This window comes from Electrona antarctica (assembly GCF_951216825.1).
Source record: "Electrona antarctica genome assembly, chromosome: 24".
NCBI lineage: Eukaryota > Metazoa > Chordata > Actinopteri > Myctophiformes > Myctophidae > Electrona > Electrona antarctica.
In genome coordinates, this window is record NC_136803.1 from 16770085 (window position 1) to 16787118 (window position 17034).

Sequence of the window (17034 nt, forward strand, 5' to 3'; positions counted from 1 at the left end):
ATAACAGGTCACCAATCATATAAAGGTCAAGCCTAAAATAGATCATAACAGACAGTACTTAATACGTAAACCATCTAACTAATCGTTAAGCTGCTCTTGGCAAGTGTCAGAATCAGCTAAATTAAAATGTGTAAGAGCAGTGTGTGCCTCAGTCCAGAAGCGTAGTGTCCATTGGGCCTCTCGGGCACTGACAGGCCCAGTCAATTGAGGTCTTGCCCAGTCTAGCTTCTGAAAGACGGGGGCGGGGGGGAAAAAAACAAGAAAAGCAACAAAAGATAGCCTACATTGGCAGTAACCTCGCATGAGTCGCGTCACCAGACTTTCCACCTCACCTCGGAGGAAACACCGGCAGTACCCCTCACATCTGTGCATGCAAATTTCTGTTGTGGCCCAACAACGTATCCAAAATCACACCAACCACAGCACGCCGCCTTTGTTTTAAATGGTCCCACATTAGCAAGTTGGCAAAACCGGTTTCACCCATCGGCCGGAGTTGCGTGTAACCCCCTCCGCTCGCGATCTACTTGTCCCAGTCAAAAATGTCATCCACGCTACGCGCCTGCCTCAGTCTTTCTCACAATGTTTAGATTAAGACGTGATTTGTGTGTGATTTCCATTTCCTCCTACTAACTCAGAGTCTTAGAGGGACATTCCTTAGTTAGTGTGCTGTGTAATTGTGTTGGTATGTCTCTGGTGACGTGTTGGTCTTATAGCCCTTTGTATCAGAGGCGTGCTGCTCCACACTCAGCAGAGGGCTCGTACCGCCAAGCCCCCTCGCTTGAGGAAGGGGAATCGTTTTATGCTCTCCGGGAGGATAATTGCCTCAAATTAATAATGAGCGTATGGATGGCCGTTTTTTTCCATTGAGGGGCTGAGGACGTCTCCAATCCTCCTCACTTAAATAGTAATGAAGTGGCTCTCATTTATTCTGTCCAAAAACCAATCTCCATCTCAATTGAAATTTACATGACTTGTGTGTGCGCGTGCGTGTGTGCGTGCGTGTGTGTGTGTGGTTTTTTTATGGTGAAGTCACTCAGACTGTATGTGTGTGTATGTTGGCTGCACCTGGTGACTCCAACTCTCATAATAACAGCAATAATATAAAATTGAATCAGGTAAAAAAATTTTAGCTCTTTCAGGTCTGTTTATTAGTAGCGGCGGAGCACATGTACGCATAATACGCGCAAACACAAACGCACTTTTAGATCCAGTCCTATATATTTTATTTCTGCGGCTGTGGGGATTGCGTAATATTACGTGCACACACGCTCTGTGTAGCTTGGCCGTAATGGAGACATTCTATTAGATGTACTCGTCATGGAGCTCTACTGTGGAAGAAGCTTTGACTGTCTTGACTTTTCTGCAAATTATTCAACTCTGTTACTGGCAATAATAGCCCATATTTTGTGCAGGACCAGGTATATTACTTTAAATGTGATTGTGGCTCACCAAAAATAGCAGCTCACAGTCACAATTCACAGTCGTAACGGACCCTGTGAGAGAGAGTAATGGATTCTTGAAATTCACTTGCTGAGCTTGTTTGTAGATCGGATATTTTCAGCAGCACTTACTTGCATGATGAAGTGTAATTCAGGCGTTATCCCTCAACCAGCCCTGTGAATGAGCAAATGGCTTGATGTTGCATTGAGGAATTCTCAACATCAAACCTCGTGGTCGAATAAACGAGGCGTTGGACCGGCTACGTCTGAGTGACATGGAGAAACGTCAGGTTGCGTCACGAGAACAAAACCGGGACGGAATAACTTCACCCCTTGACCCGTTGTCCTTTTCAACCTCAAAAGCAGGGACGTGCACACATAGACATCAAAGGGGGCTTCAGCCCCTGCCCTTTTACCCTTCTGTTAAACAACTGCCCTTTCCAGACCACGAATGCAGCAAATGCAAATGCCACTCCTTTCCATGCCATGCCGGAAGGCAGCATTCAGGAGAATTGCTGAAGTCTCCTGAACTTGAACACAGTATTTTGCATTGAACAAATTTGTTTAGAAATCCATGTCGTATACACCGCATCTCCACTAGCTAAAGAGTGCTGTGTTGCGCCCCGAAAATAGCTGATCTACAAGCTCTCAACATTGCGTTGTGAGCTTGTACAGTAGATCTGCTATTTTTGTCCAAAAGTGCCCTCTTACGGGATTTCAGACCCTGCCCCTCTTAGCACTCTGCTCAAAAGCCTTGCATTCCTGCATCTCCGTTTACGGCTTGTTCGCTCAGTCGGTCGTGATGTTTTGATGTGTTCTCACTGAGTCACGTTGACAGGGGGGTATTTATGACGCTGTTGTCCAGTTATTTTATCTTCATTACCCCCCCCCCTCCAAAGGTCAGCTTGGGAGCCCAGAGCTAGGATTCAATGAGATAAACCAGGAAGACACATGGCCGGACGGTGTGTGTGTCACAGCTGAGAGTCGGACGAGCGGAATGTGCACGCACACATGCACGGACACACGAACATACTCATATCCTACAAGAAGATGCATTTGTAACAGCCGTACAATGTGACATGAAATGTTGGCGTGGCATGCTCCACCCCGATTGTGCTCTCAATATAATGAAAAATACAACAAAGGTATAATATGAGTACAAACTTATCAGCAATACATTACACAAGTGTTAAGTGTGTACAGTGTTTAAACTATAAAATGTGTAAAGACATTATAGATGCAGGCGGGTGGGGAAGGGGCAGTAGACAATTGAATTGAAATGGCATCTTCCCTGAGTTACTGAGGAGAAATATACAGAAAGAAGAATATACACAATATGAATGGGGGAATAAAGGGTCACTACAACTTCTACTAATGATTAATTCATTAATTCATTCAAACCTTTATTTGTTCTCGAAAGGGCTTTGAGGTCGTCGAGATCCACAATCCAAATACAATTTCATTTTCACATCAATATTCACATCAATAATCAAACAAAACAAAAACATACGATACAATACAAGTTAAAAACAGCTGCAGACATAGTGCGTAGGTCTGCAATCAATCAACGATCGAAATTGACCGTATATGCTAGGAGAAGGGATCTTTAATTTAAGCTGTAGGTCATTCCAAGTGGCACTAAAACAAAGGGCTGTTTTTCTCTCGGTTCAGTCTTTACTTGACGTGTAGAACAAAATATGTTTTCTAGGTTCAGTGCTGTGTGGAATAATTTGAGTTCATACTATATTACAGTACAAAGGAGTGTGTCTTGGCATCAATGAGAGAAATGGTGACTCAGTTAAGCGTGCGATCGAGCGAGGTCTCCCTTTATGCTCTGTTGGATGGGTTTGTGCTGCTTTTTTAACCCGCAGGCCCAGAGGGCCCACTATCAATGCATCACACACACACACACACACACACACACACACACACACACACACACACACACACACACACACACACACACACACACACACACACACACACACACACACACACACACACCCCAGTTAGCCTGGATTGACCACAATGTGAACCCTTTCTCATTCCCCCAAGCAGCCTATTTTTAGTGACTGAGCTCATTGATGCTAAGCTCTGAATTGGAAAGAAGATTAAATCTGTGTTTGTGCATGTCGTATTTTTGGGAAGAGCATCGATGTATGATGGCCTCGAATACTAAATCTCCTAATTGGTTTGAGATTAAATATGGCTAGGCTTAAATTATGTATGTAATTATGTTGTGATATTCAACATGACTTGATGTCATCGCTTCTTTGATTGCACAACTCGACGCGTTTTTGCTTACTGACATTTCACTGAACACTGATAAAAACATGCAGAAGGAGAAGAGACTAGAGCAGCACGGACATTTAGAGCCTTTTATTAGGTGCTAAAGTATACAAAAGACTAACGTTTGCAACTCCAGTCCTCCAGGTCTGTGAAGCACCGGATCAGCCGTTTTAGGCTTGAGGCGCGTTGGTAGACTCCCTTTGTTTACTGATAAAAACATATTTTATCAAAGTAGAGCAGCAGTACAGCAAGTTGTCAACAGGAAGTCACTACTACTGTATGCAAGTAAATAAAGAGTCACTCCAGTCCAGTGTGCAAGGAAATTTTGCCAGGAAACCCTTTTGGTGTTTTAAGCATTATGTTATGCTTTAGCTGTTGAAAAATAGCAGATCTACAAGCTCATAGCGCGGCACTGAGTGCCGCGCTATGAACTTGTAGGTCTGCTATTTTTGAAAAATCGTGAAAATGTGGTGCAAATCCACATATATTCTTTCACAGCGAACGTTTTTAACTCAAATTACGGCCAATTACATATATTTTTTGGGGAAAATGTTTGAGAACCACTGATACAGAAACAGCGTTTTTCAGAAAACTGTCAGGATTTAGAATCAGGAGAAGAATCGGTCTCGGTCGAAATGGGTTAACAAAGTCACTACTGTGTGCAAGGAAATAAACGTGACCTTGATATAAAAGTAGGTTTTAGGGGGTTGTTGGGAGTCAGGTTCGGCGGATCCCGACAACAGTGTTATCCCATTCCCCACACGTGGATAAAGGAGAGGGCAAAGTAGGAGCTGTTTTAAGTGCATTGAGTGTCTTGCCTTAATATTCCAAGAGACGAGACCTTTTTTTTCTCTCACCCTGTACTGCAGCCGCAGTCTGTAGGGAACCTCTCTCTCTCTCTGTCTGTCCACAATGTATGTCTGCCTGGCTGGGTCGGGTCTCTCGGAATGTCACAGATTTATTTTGGATTTCGGAACCATTTTTTTGGACCCATGAAGAGCTCTACTGTGTAATGTCTAGTGTGTGTGAGCTAGCTAGCTAACGTTAGCTATGTTTTTTGTCTTTTAACCTGTAGCACTAGCTAGCTATACTCGGGCAAATATTGAAGTTATTAAAAAAGAAGCCTATCCATCATTGCCGTAGGGAAAAAAAATAATAAATATTTTTGAAATAAAATAAAATAAATTCCTTGCGACCCATCCGCGAAAATAAATATATATAATAAAATAAATTCCCTACCGACTCAGCCCAAAAAAATATTTTGCTTGGCCTTAGCTCCTCGGGCAGCACGTTCCAGAACCTAGATAGGTTACTGGACCACAGCGCCCGATCACCTCGGTTGATGATTAGGCTTGCATTAACTCATGGGTCGTGTCCACAGAAAGCATCTTTTGAGAGGGAAGTGCCTATACTGTATGTCCACCACTGTGCATGCTGATCTGCACAAAAGCCCTTGAATAGAAGCATGTGTCTTGTCTGTGTGTCTGTGTGGTGTTGCATTTTGCTGTGTTGCATTGGGTTGCATTAGCTGCTGCATGTGACTGATGACTGCCCTGCAAAGGAGGAAAGGGCTCTTCTCCCTGTTGTTGTAACGGCTTTGCTGTGACACCAGCGACCTTCATTATCTGCGGATGCAGTCAAACACACTAGTCAGCATGGCCCAGTTGGCAGGCCACTCTGTTTACTTTTTCCACTCGCTGTTCCTTTTCTCTCTTCCCCTCTCTCCATTCTCTCTGTGTCTCTCTGTGTCTCTCTCTCTCTCTCTCTCTCTCTGTCTCTCTCTCTCTCTCTCTGTGTCTCTCTCTCTCTCTGTCTCTCTCTCTCATCCTTGCTGGCTGGGTTGACGTTTCAGTGGAAATAGAAATAGGGTGTGATGATGTTGTGTGACGTCTGTCACGTCCTTGGGTGGACCCCTAATTAGGGAACGTTTTGGGAAAATTCTATGATCTCGAATTCTATATCAGTGGGTTTGAAACATTTTATTTATTAATTTATCTTTTAATCCATTTAAAACATAGTGGGAAAGCAGCCAGAGGCTGACTATTTGGCATGGAAAAGTGTGGGAGCCCCTGACCTGACCGCTAGTTTACAACTGTTTGTGTGTTCCAAATTTGTTTATTGTCCGTGCCAAGAAGTCTCAACACTGCTATATCAAAATACCAGCATGTTCGCCCGAGTTGTTCTATGTGCGTGACCCTAAAAAGATGTATCGTTCCTTCGCTACTGGGTCCTGAACCACCTGTTGAAAAACGTTCACTTAGGGCCCTGTTCTTTATTCAGATATCAGTCAGTCAGTCGCTCGGGGCAACGATCAGATAAAAAAAAGAAATCGAAATATTTATTTAGGCTTTATTATTTTATTCCGCTATCTGTCAGGAACTATCAGATGGAGAGGGAAAAAAAGACAAATCTTATCTGTTTCACTTTCTGTGTCTTTGCCTCGCCCTCTCTGATAGCATCTCTTTATGAATGTGCCCTTGAGCAAAGTGGCCCTCTCTGACCCAAACCATATCTCTGCTGCATCACCTGATGTGATTAATGCCTTGTCTGGAGGGCTTTTTAGATGAACAAATCACACACAAAAAACACACATCTTTCTCCCCTCGTTCCTATCCTCGTTTGAGTATTCGTCCTGTTGCACTTACCCACTTAAACTCTGGCACCTCTATTCTGGGCATGTCAAAATAAGCGAACATTCAACCGAAAATGGCAAAATCTGCTTAGATTAGGCTGTTTTCGTCAAAGAGATTTGGTGTAGAGGGAAAAAAAGCCCCCAGTCAACGAACTATGTATACCGTTCTAGGGTTTAAGTGGTTAAATGATTATCAATAGTTTAAAAAAACAAATTTAGCCCATGTTGACAGAGGAAATTCCCCTATCTATTTGTCTGTCTCAGCCATTCTCTGTGTTCTTACATTTTCCATGATGGATTTGATGGGAAAGCACCAGCCTGGCATGCCATGCGCTTGCATAGACATGACGTTGAAAATCGTGATGGTGTCTCTTAACTCTTTGAGAGTTTCAAGGATTTCTATACAGTTTGTAGACTTCTCTATGGAAAAATGGCGTTTTTGAATGATTTATTGAAAATTCTCTGTTGTGAATGTGTGACAACGAAAGACCTTCAGAGAAAGCTTGGCTTGTCTGCTTCCAGGAAAAAAATGAACTGAGTTGATAAAATGTTTAGTTTTTGTGTTGGAAGCCATTTAAAAGAGCCTGCATTTACACTGGGTAGTGTTTCTAGGACAACAAAAAAAGTTATGCCCGGTTGAAGTTTTATTTTCTAAATAACTTTTTTTCTGCTGGGCGTACATAGCCATGCAATATCTCATTTTAAAGGGTGAGTTGTCTAGTTCAATTAAAATAAAATAAAAAGTTTCTCACATGTACCACTGTAGATATTTTGCCATCTATAAATAGCATGGTCAGTCATGATCAATCTGACCTATCCAGCTAAAAGTCCCCCTAGCTCTGAAATGGAACATCATATAAACTCAATTCTTTTTTGGGGTAAAATTAGACATTCTAACGCACATTTTGATATATACCATGTTTACATAGTCTTACCAGTACCGTGTCTATTCATGCATGTATCTCAAAAACCTGTTGTGAAGAAACAGTTTTGATAAAAAAAACACATCCAAGGACATTGTTTTGATATGACTTTGTGCCCATGATATGTATCAAAATATAGACTTGAATGTATACTGTATTATAACAAAAAATTGGGTTCTTACCATCTACCGTTACAGAGTAAATCACAGTTGAAACTCGCTTAGTCAAACCATAAACCTCAGAATAGTGAACAAAATAGCCATGACAGGTCTAACTCATTGTAAAAGCTTGTCTTTTATTTTTTATGACTACTAACATAATACAATTATAATAAATATTACAGAAAATAAATAGGCCTACATACAAAACAGTTGTCCCCAAACTCCCCAGTGTCCCCAAACCACTGCATTCCAGTTGTTCTTGACGGTGTGTGTGTGTGTAGGCTAAATTTAAAAAAAACAACAACTGAAATGAATGAATGCATCCGGTTCAGTGTCGGGGGAACTCCATCGCAGTCTTGACTCTTCGTCTTCATCATCATCATCATCATCATCATCCTCCTCCTCATCTGATGCCAGTTCTAAATATATAAAAATAAACATTTAGCTGTAGTCAGCCCGGCCAATAGCCAGTTGGGGGGGGGGGGGGACGTAGGCTATCTGACATCATCGTCATCATCATCACACGGAGACACACTAAACAATGTACAATCATGATTGTATACAATATACAATGAATGCAATTATCATGCAAGCTCAGACGTCAATGAAACGTCATACAGATCTTATATAATACGCTACTGTTAGCTTCACTCCCCGTCCCCCCTCCGATCCTTGTAGCAAGGTCATCATAACCACTAGCCCCATATGTGCCCTCTCCCTACGCTCATTCTGTAGCTCCGAGATGATGAGCGTAGGGAGAGGGCACATATGGGGCTACATAACCACGCGTTGCTTCAGTAAACGATGCATGTTTGTTCTCCGTCTTTGTAGACAGTAAATAAAAGGAGCGAACATTACTCTAAAGATCAGATCGCCTATAAGGCACGCTACAATATAAAATACTTGTACTGCCATGCGTGCATGCCTGCTACGATACATTTGTACTGCACCAACCGATCGACACCAACCCCCCCTCCAACCATTAGCCAGCACCAATGCACCGACCAACACCATTAGCCAGCACCTTTGGTGCTGGCTAATGGCTGGGGACCATCGTGGTGAGTCATTCTGGCGTCATGATCTGACTAGTAGTAGTAATTATCCAAGCATCTATTTGTAGCGATCATCTTATGATTTCTGATCACTATAGAAGGGCATTTTCTACAATAAGATTACCTCAAAACATTCCGGGTTGATCGTCTTCTTCAATGGTTTCCCGGTATAGCTCATCGGACGACGATGGGGAGACAATGAAAAAAGGAGGGAGGGAGCAGCGAGTCTCGCTGTAAGCACTGGACCAGGGCTACTCCGCCTGGAGAAGGCGACTGGGACGCGTATGGATCAATACTACTACCACAAAACTCGCTCAAATAAATAGTACTGCTTTCAACTTTTTCTGCTAGAAAATCGCTCGGGCGAGACGGACAAACAGGCAAAACAATGAAAACTATGAAGACTCCCTCTGCCCCCACTGTTTACAGGGGGTGGGACCAGCTTCCAATGGCAACACGTACACGTGTGTCACGTGACACGGGTTTTCTGGGTAATGTAGTTGGAATATAAGCTCAGGAATTTAAACAGCGCTTCGGAGCATATTAATATGTTTAGATTCATCAAAAACTGTGAAGACGCCAATTGGCGTCATTGATCATTTACGGAATTCTGATGAAGACGCCAATTGGCGTCTTTCATCTTCTAAGGGTTAAAAGGCATATAACTCTAGCGTCCCTTTTCTGCTTATCTACAATCTCACAACGTTTGTCCCAATGTTCAGTGAAGAGAAATGGCCTAGAAGTGGACCAAGTATGAAGCCCTACGGGCTACCATATTTCAGACAGATCTTGGTCACTCGTTCTCACGTTTATGTTCCTTGGTTTTAGAGGGGCGCTAGCCCCTCCTATATACAGCTTTTGTCCCCACAAAATGTCCGCAACACAAACATTAAATGCCGTTGACAATGAAGGGAAACCTTACGTCATCTTGTCCCCACACGTCTCATATTTGCCATCGACAATGAAAGGAGAAATTAGGTCAAATGTATTTTGACCCATTCTGATTGGCCAGTATGAGATGATTGATTGATTGATTGATTGATTGAAATATGTATTAACAGTTTGCAGAATTACAGTACATTTCAAGCACAAACTCAATACAAAGGCTGTTAACTGTGAGTGGACGACCCAATTAAGCATTACACTTGTTTACAAGAGGGTCCACCATGTTCAATTCATCAAAACATTTAGAGACGTACAAATAGACACTTCTATATAGACAAAGAACAGAACAGGAATTCATCATAATGGAGGTAAAAAGGGAAAATATACAGTGAGGGAAAAGGTGGGGGGGGATTCAGATTTTACGGGGGCCAGTTTCGAATTGCAGCCATCCGTAGGTGCCCTTTGAGAGCTGTGGTACCAGGAGGTGCATGCATAGTCAAAGAAACCTTGTACGAGGGCTCCTGTTAAGGTCTTCAAGGTGTTTTTGTTGACCAGTGAGGAGATCCTGTAAAGGAATCTTGTTCTTTGGTTGACTTTTTTGATTACGTTGGTGGCCATGCATGAGGATGTACGATGATATGAGTGCCCCTCACTTCACACGGGTGTGTTTTTTGTCTTTCTTGATCACAACGTTAATAATGTAATTTAGATGTTATTTAAACCGATGGTAGGGTCTTTGTTTACCTGGTATCCTATAGTTTCCTGAGGTACTACAGTGTAGGGAACTGTGTAGTAACTACACTGTCTCACTGCATTCTAAGAAACAGGTGCACTTCCTCTGGAAACTGCCCTTTGTTTAAAACCCATTTTGACCTGAGATCAGATTCTAAAAATGTTTTCTACATCCTGACAGTTTTCTGAAAAAGCTATGTTTCTATGTCAGTCGTTCTTCGTTTTTTCAAAAATAGCAGACCTACAAGCTCGTAGCGCGCCACTCGGTGGCGCGCTATAAGCTTGTAGATCTGCTATTTTTCATAATGCTAACACCAAAAGGGGTTCCCGCCCAAAATGGGTTAAGGCAGTGGGTGCTCAGCTTTGAAAATAACGTAACTTATAACTTATATAAGCCAACTAAATGGAAAAAACGCGGCACTCCAAAATAAAAGATGCAAGACAGACTGGCTCCAGATGCAATTTCTCATGTTTTATTTGAGAAGTTTGAGAACGTTGACTTTTTAGTGTGCTCTGAAGAAGGCTCGGCCGAAACTCGTCGGCCGAGCCTCAAATAAACATGAGAAATTGCTGAATCTGAGCCAGTCTTTATTTTTGGACTGTATGTGATTATTGACGCTCTGGATGAATGTTCTGCTACTGTAAATGCCTAAATTGTAATTTTTTGCATTATTGCGAGCATTAAAAAAAATAAAAAAAATAAAAAACTTAACTTAAAACAGAACTTAAAAAAACCCTTAAAGTACGTAATTTATTCTAATTGTTGTTATTGCAATTTACGAGCTGCGTTCGCTTCCCGCGTTCGCGCGTCTTACTTGTAAATTGTATATGGTAAACTCATTCTTCCTTTTTCCTTCTTCTTTCTCTCTGCCTCCCCCCCCCCCCCCACGCACGCACGCAGGATGACAACTGGGGCGAGACCACCACGGCCGTCACGGGCACGTCGGAGCACAGCCTCTCGCAGGAGGACATCGTGCGCATCACCAAGGACCTGGAGGACAGCGTGGGCTTGGAATGCCGCCGCTACTTCACGCTGACGCTGGCGGCCATCTTGGGCGCGCTGGTGTTCCTCACGCCGCTGGCCTTCCTGGCGCTGCCGCACTTGCTGTGGCCCGACAAGCTGCAGGTTAACCCCTCTAAGATCTACTAAATGTCTTCTAAATCATGGCAGTTTTCTTGAAAAACCCTATGTTTCTATGTCAGTCGTTCTCAAACATTTTCACGTCAAGGACCCCCAAAAATGATATGTAATTGGCCGCCGACCCCCATCTAAAAAATATGTTGTTGATTTGAGTTAAAAATGCTCTGAAAGAATATAATATATTCAAAGATTTGCACCACATTTTCAAGATTAAAAAATAGCATCTACAAGCTCGTAGCGCGGCACCTATGAGCTTATAGATCTGCTATTTTTCAATAGCTAAACAAAAGTATAACATAATGCCCTATGTTGCATTTCATTTTAAAAAAGAGCACAGAGGTCCCTCTGTGCCCAGCTAAGATCTGGTGCATTTCCTCTGGCAGTCGAGGTGGGCAGATATTCTGGCATTCCTGAGGAGCAGCGACTGCGTGTTCTTTGTGACCTGGGGAGTTGTAAGGATGAGTTTAATTTTGTTTTCCACTGTCCACTGTACCAAGAAAGTCTTTATATGAAAAAAAAAATCAGAGTTAAATTAACACTGATTTTACAATATAAATTGGGGTCTCAGAGATAGAAATTCCATTAAATGGGGGTCCGTAGAATATTGCATGTCAAACTGAGGGTCCTCAGTCCATTACAATGGTTGAGAATCACTGCTAGAGCCGTAAAAATCTTCTCTTATGGGGTCCCTGGCATGTCTTTTCAAATTGGGGTTCGCAGGCATGATAAGTGTCAATTCGGGGGTCCTTGACATGAAAAAGTTTGGGAACCACTGCTGTAGGACACTTTAATTCTTTCTTTCCCAAGTCCGTCTATATTCGTAGGTCGACGCTAGATGCGTCATATCCCAAGTCCGTATATATATATACGTACCCCAACGTGGACTCCGTCTATATAATGGTTGATGCCTACGGAAGCCTTTAACATATTGGTCCGGTTCCCATTCCAACTATGGGATTGCATATATATTCTCAGTGGAGAGCAGTGGAAGGGAGGATTTTCAAACAGTCATAACTCTTCTTCTAAAATCGCTGTCCATGGTGGATTTTCTGCCATCCACATTTCAGATTTAATTTGTGCCTTTTTGCCACGATGCTGGCGCCATGTTAAAGCTTCTGACGAGAGGTAAAGGAGCTTGTGTGTGTTCCAATGCTGCGGTGCTGTCTGTAGCGAGTGTGTGTGGGGGGGAGGGGCAGGCAAACACTGTGTATTTAAAGTAGATGTATGCGCTGGCAACTGGAGCTGGTGTTTATGCTAACAGCTAGTAGCAATAAATGAGTTAATAATAATAAATAAATAAAAACCCTCTTATCTATCTACTTCTGCAGCCGTGCGGCACGGCGTGCGAGGGCCTCTTCATCTCCGTGGCCTTCAAGCTGCTCATCCTGCTGCTGGCCGTGTGGGCGCTGTTCTTCCGGCCGCCGCGCTCCGCCGGCCTGCCGCGCGTCTTCGTGTTCCGCGCGCTGCTGGCCGTGCTGGTGCTGCTGTTCGTCGTCTCCTACTGGCTGTTCTACGGCGTGAGGATCCTCGACTCGCAGGTGAGTCCAGAGCGGCCCCGAATCCTCCTCCTCGCCTTTTACCCATACTAACTATCAGGAGAGGTGGGTGCTTCCTCCTCCCCTCGCCTTTTACCCATACTAACTATCAGGAGAGGTGGCTCCTCCTCCCCTCACCTTTTACCCATACTAATTATCAGGAGAGGTGGGTGCTTCCTCCTCCCCTCGCCTTTTACCCATACTAACTATCAGGAGAGGTGGCTCCTCCTCCCCTCACCTTTTACCCATACTAACTATCAGGAGAGGTGGGTGCTTCCTCCTCCCCTCGCCTTTTACCCATACTAACTATCAGGAGAGGTGGGTCCTCCTCCCCTCGCCTTTTACCCATACTAACTATCAGGAGAGGTGGCTCCTCCTCCCCTCACCTTTTACCCATACCAGAGCCATCTAATAGAAGAGTTACGATATAGAGGGGGCGGAAACATTGTTTTCAACGAGGGCGGCGCAAACAAGAGCTATTTTACTGTTTTAAAGTATTGTACAGTAACAACTAAAGTCTCTTTAATGTTTATGTTGTACTATTACTACAAAACAATTTAAAATATAAATATAAAGCTGGGCTGTTGCCTGGGTCCAATGCATTTCTGCCTACTTCCGGTCCAGGACTTGGCCCAGTTGGTTGTCCCCACGCTCAATGCGTAGTCTATGTAGGAGAGCCACCATTGGACTGGCCCCATGAAGTGAACGTAGTTTGCTTAACTCTGCCTTTGACGGAGTATTCTGTCAATTTAAATCCAACCATTGTCTGCCTCTGTCGGAATTCTCCGTCAATTGATGTACTTTATCGATATGAAACGTTTTAGCTGAAAATCAACGTTTAACATTGGCCCGGTTGCTAGGCAACCCCTCACCCCCCCAGTACCAGGAAACATACATGCTGGCTGTCTGGAGAAGCGGACGGTCGTATTTGTTTTCACCAGAAAATACATTTTGTAAACGCGATAATCGGTTCTTTAGTTATGGGCCGTTGAATATAGCTTGTTTTGACCAATAGCCCAATCTGGGAAAGATAAATATATTTTTCTAAATCTGATAACGTGGAGGCAAACGGCAGGCGACATTTTCACTTCCGGCTGTATCCGTCTCTACCTATTCTGCGCATTCATCTATGGCCGCTCAATTAGCTAAACAATCTCAATAACAAGGTACAGATAAGGTAAACATCTTCAGAGCCTTTAAAAGTTGTATTGTCGACTCGAGGGGGGTGAACGATTAATAACTGTGGTTAGTGTTGCTATAGTGGCTAAAAACACAACAACGCTCTGATGTAAAAAAATCCATCTGCTAAAACATGTCCAGGAGAAGCCAAAAGGCTTGCAGCTTTCCGGAGGAGTGCATCATTCATGGGCCAACAGTGGGGTTGGGGTGGGTAACAGATTAGATTAGATTTCACTTTCATTTTTCATTGATCCCCTGGGGGGGAAATACAAGTGTTAACAGTAGCTAAGAGGCAAGCGGTACAGACTAAATTATTTTCGCTCCTATGCCACCAAAATGTGGAACGCCCTACCAACAGTCATTAAGACATGCAAATCCCTTGACTCCTTCAAAACCGCTCTCAAAGGGCACCTACGGATGGCTGCAATTCGAAACTGGCCCCCGTAAAATCTAAATCCCCCCCCTCCCCCGTTCCCCTCACTGTATATGTTTCTTTTCCCTTTTTACCTCCATTATGATGAATTCCTGTACTGTTCTTTGTCTATATAGAAGTGTCTATTTTGTACGTCTCTTAATGTTTTGATGAATTGAACATGGTGGACCCTGTTGTAAACAAGTGTAATGCTTAATTGGGTCGTCCACTCACAGCCTTTGTATTGAGTTTGTGCTTGAAATGTACTGTAATTCTGCAAACTGTTAATACAATTTTCAATCAATCAATCAAGTGCAGTAACACAAAGGTGCACACCTAGCACATAACGAGCCTACAAGAAAGGGATATTATCTCATAATCAATCACAATCATTGTACAGCGGCTGTGTTTCTTGTGTACAGTAGGTCAAGATGGGTTGTGGGTTATTTCTTATGGGTCGCTTTTCCTACAACTGCGCTGCTGTAACTGTAAAAAATATGCATTTAATTATTTATAAAATAGAGTTTTTCAAAAGACTTTCAGGAATTTTTCAAAAATCATCTAGATAGCCAAGCTCACAATTTTATTTAGCCAGTAAAAACACATTGAGACTGTGTCTCTTTTACAAGTGGGAACTGGCCAAGAGGCAGAAATAAAATGATACTTCAATACTACATCGTATACAGTCTGTCACAGTATAGAACAGGGAAACTTTGACAGGAAAAGACTCGCTCACCGTATAGAAAATAGAAGTAAAACTCCTTAAACTGAGACTTAGAAAAATATTATTTCTTTATTTTAACATGCTCATAAAGTGCTCGTGCTCAAAGTGCAATTAAAAAGTGCTTTTTACTTCTATTTTCTATACGGTGAGCGAGTCTTTTCCTGTCAAAGTTTCCCTTATGTTTTTGAGACCACCGCTACCGTAGTCAAGTTTGGAAAGAAAAAGGACAAAGAAAGGCGCAACAGTTTTCTCAGTGCTACAGTATAGAACAGCAAATAAAACATCCATGATACACCTCAAAGTACCTAAATAAATACAACAAATCACCAAAGTGCTAATCTTTTAGTGGCAGGGCAAATACACAATGTACAAAATATAAACAAAAAATTATAAATATATATTGTAGGCATGAACATAGGCTAGTACTGTACATATCCAAACATGTGCAGGTGGTGGACTGTACATCTAAGATTAATCCTTTTGAAACTTCTCAAAGGAACTTTCAAAGCCAACAATGTGTGACTGACTGAGCCTTAGCAATAGGGCAGGGATAAACCACATTTCTCAAGCTGAAAAGGTTCGGGAGCCGCTCTCTCATCGGTATTTATTCATATTCAGGCTTTTCTTTGTGATCAATTAAAAGAAAAATGTGTTTTCAGACAACAAAACAAACAGAAAAACACACACAAAACAGAACCGAACATGTAGCAACAGTAGTTGTGTATACAGTATATGTCACACATTGGCCACGGGAACCGTCAGAGAGGAGGAGAGGCGGTGTTGTTTTTGGCAGTGTGTGAAACTATGGGAGATAAATGTAGCTGTCGGCGTAACGCACTAAATATAGGTCTTAGTACACAATTAGGCTACATTTCTCATGTGTTTTGGTGTCTCGGCTAAAGTCATCAATATCCCGAGATCGCCTTTCAGAGCTCAGAGGGACATGTTTGCGTTCCACAGCGGCTGTGTGATGTATACGCTTCCACATGTAATCTTAGTAATCCCGCTTTCCCGTCGAGAATGCTCGAGGGAAACCTCACTGAAACAAACACTGGCTCAATCGCACGCACACACATGTACGTGTGCATGCACGCGCACACGCACACACACACACACACACACACACACACACACACACACACACACACACACACACACACACACACACACACACAAACACACACAGTATCTTGTTTAAATAGCTTGAAGTCGTTTGAAATATAGATAATTTATGGAATGCTCTGCATCCGCTATCTTCCGCTATCCACTATCCCATTTTGGTTTGTGAGGAGAGGTTATAAAAGTTGTTTTGCATAGTGTGTGTGTGTGTGTGTGTGTGTGTGTGTGTGTGTGTGTGTGTGTGTGTGTGTGTGAGTGTGAGTGTGAGTGTGAGTGTGAGTGTGAGTGTGAGTGTGTGTGTGTGTGTGTGTGTGTGTGTGTGTGTGTGTGTGTGTGTGTGTGTGTGAGTGAGTGAGTTAGTGTGTCACGGGCTAAAAGGTTTGTGAACCACCACAGTCTACAATATGTGTTTCATCACCCCGCCCTTCCCTCTCCCCCCCTCTCTCCCTTGCCCTCCCCCGTCCCGTCCCGCCCCGTCCCTCCCACCACCAGGACGAGAACTACCAGGGCATCGTCCAGTACGCCGTGTCCCTGGTGGACGCGCTCCTCTTCATCCACTACCTGGCCATCGTACTGCTGGAGCTGCGCCAGCTGCAGCCCTGCTACTCTGTGGGCGTGACGCGCTCCACCGACGGGGAGTCGCGACACTACAACCTGGGCCAGCTTAGGTGAGAGAGACGCACGCCGCCCGCCACCGCATATTATGTCTACCTACAAACATGGGCGGCTGTGGCTCAGGAGGTAGAGCAGGTCGTCCAATGATCCCCGGGTCGACGGTTCGAATCCCGGCTCCTCCTTGTCCACATGTCGA

The 17034-nt window shown here is 43.4% G+C and overlaps 1 protein-coding gene across 1 annotated transcript in view; it reads left to right on the plus strand.

Moving 5' to 3' along the window:
* The window catches only part of LOC306917341 (vang-like protein 1), a 122011-nt gene that overhangs the window by 65284 nt on the left and 39693 nt on the right, over positions 1-17034 (plus strand). The window contains 3 exon segments of the mRNA XM_079495520.1: positions 11015-11239; positions 12583-12792; positions 16716-16891. Of these exon segments, the coding sequence (XP_079351646.1) occupies positions 11015-11239; positions 12583-12792; positions 16716-16891 (611 nt within the window).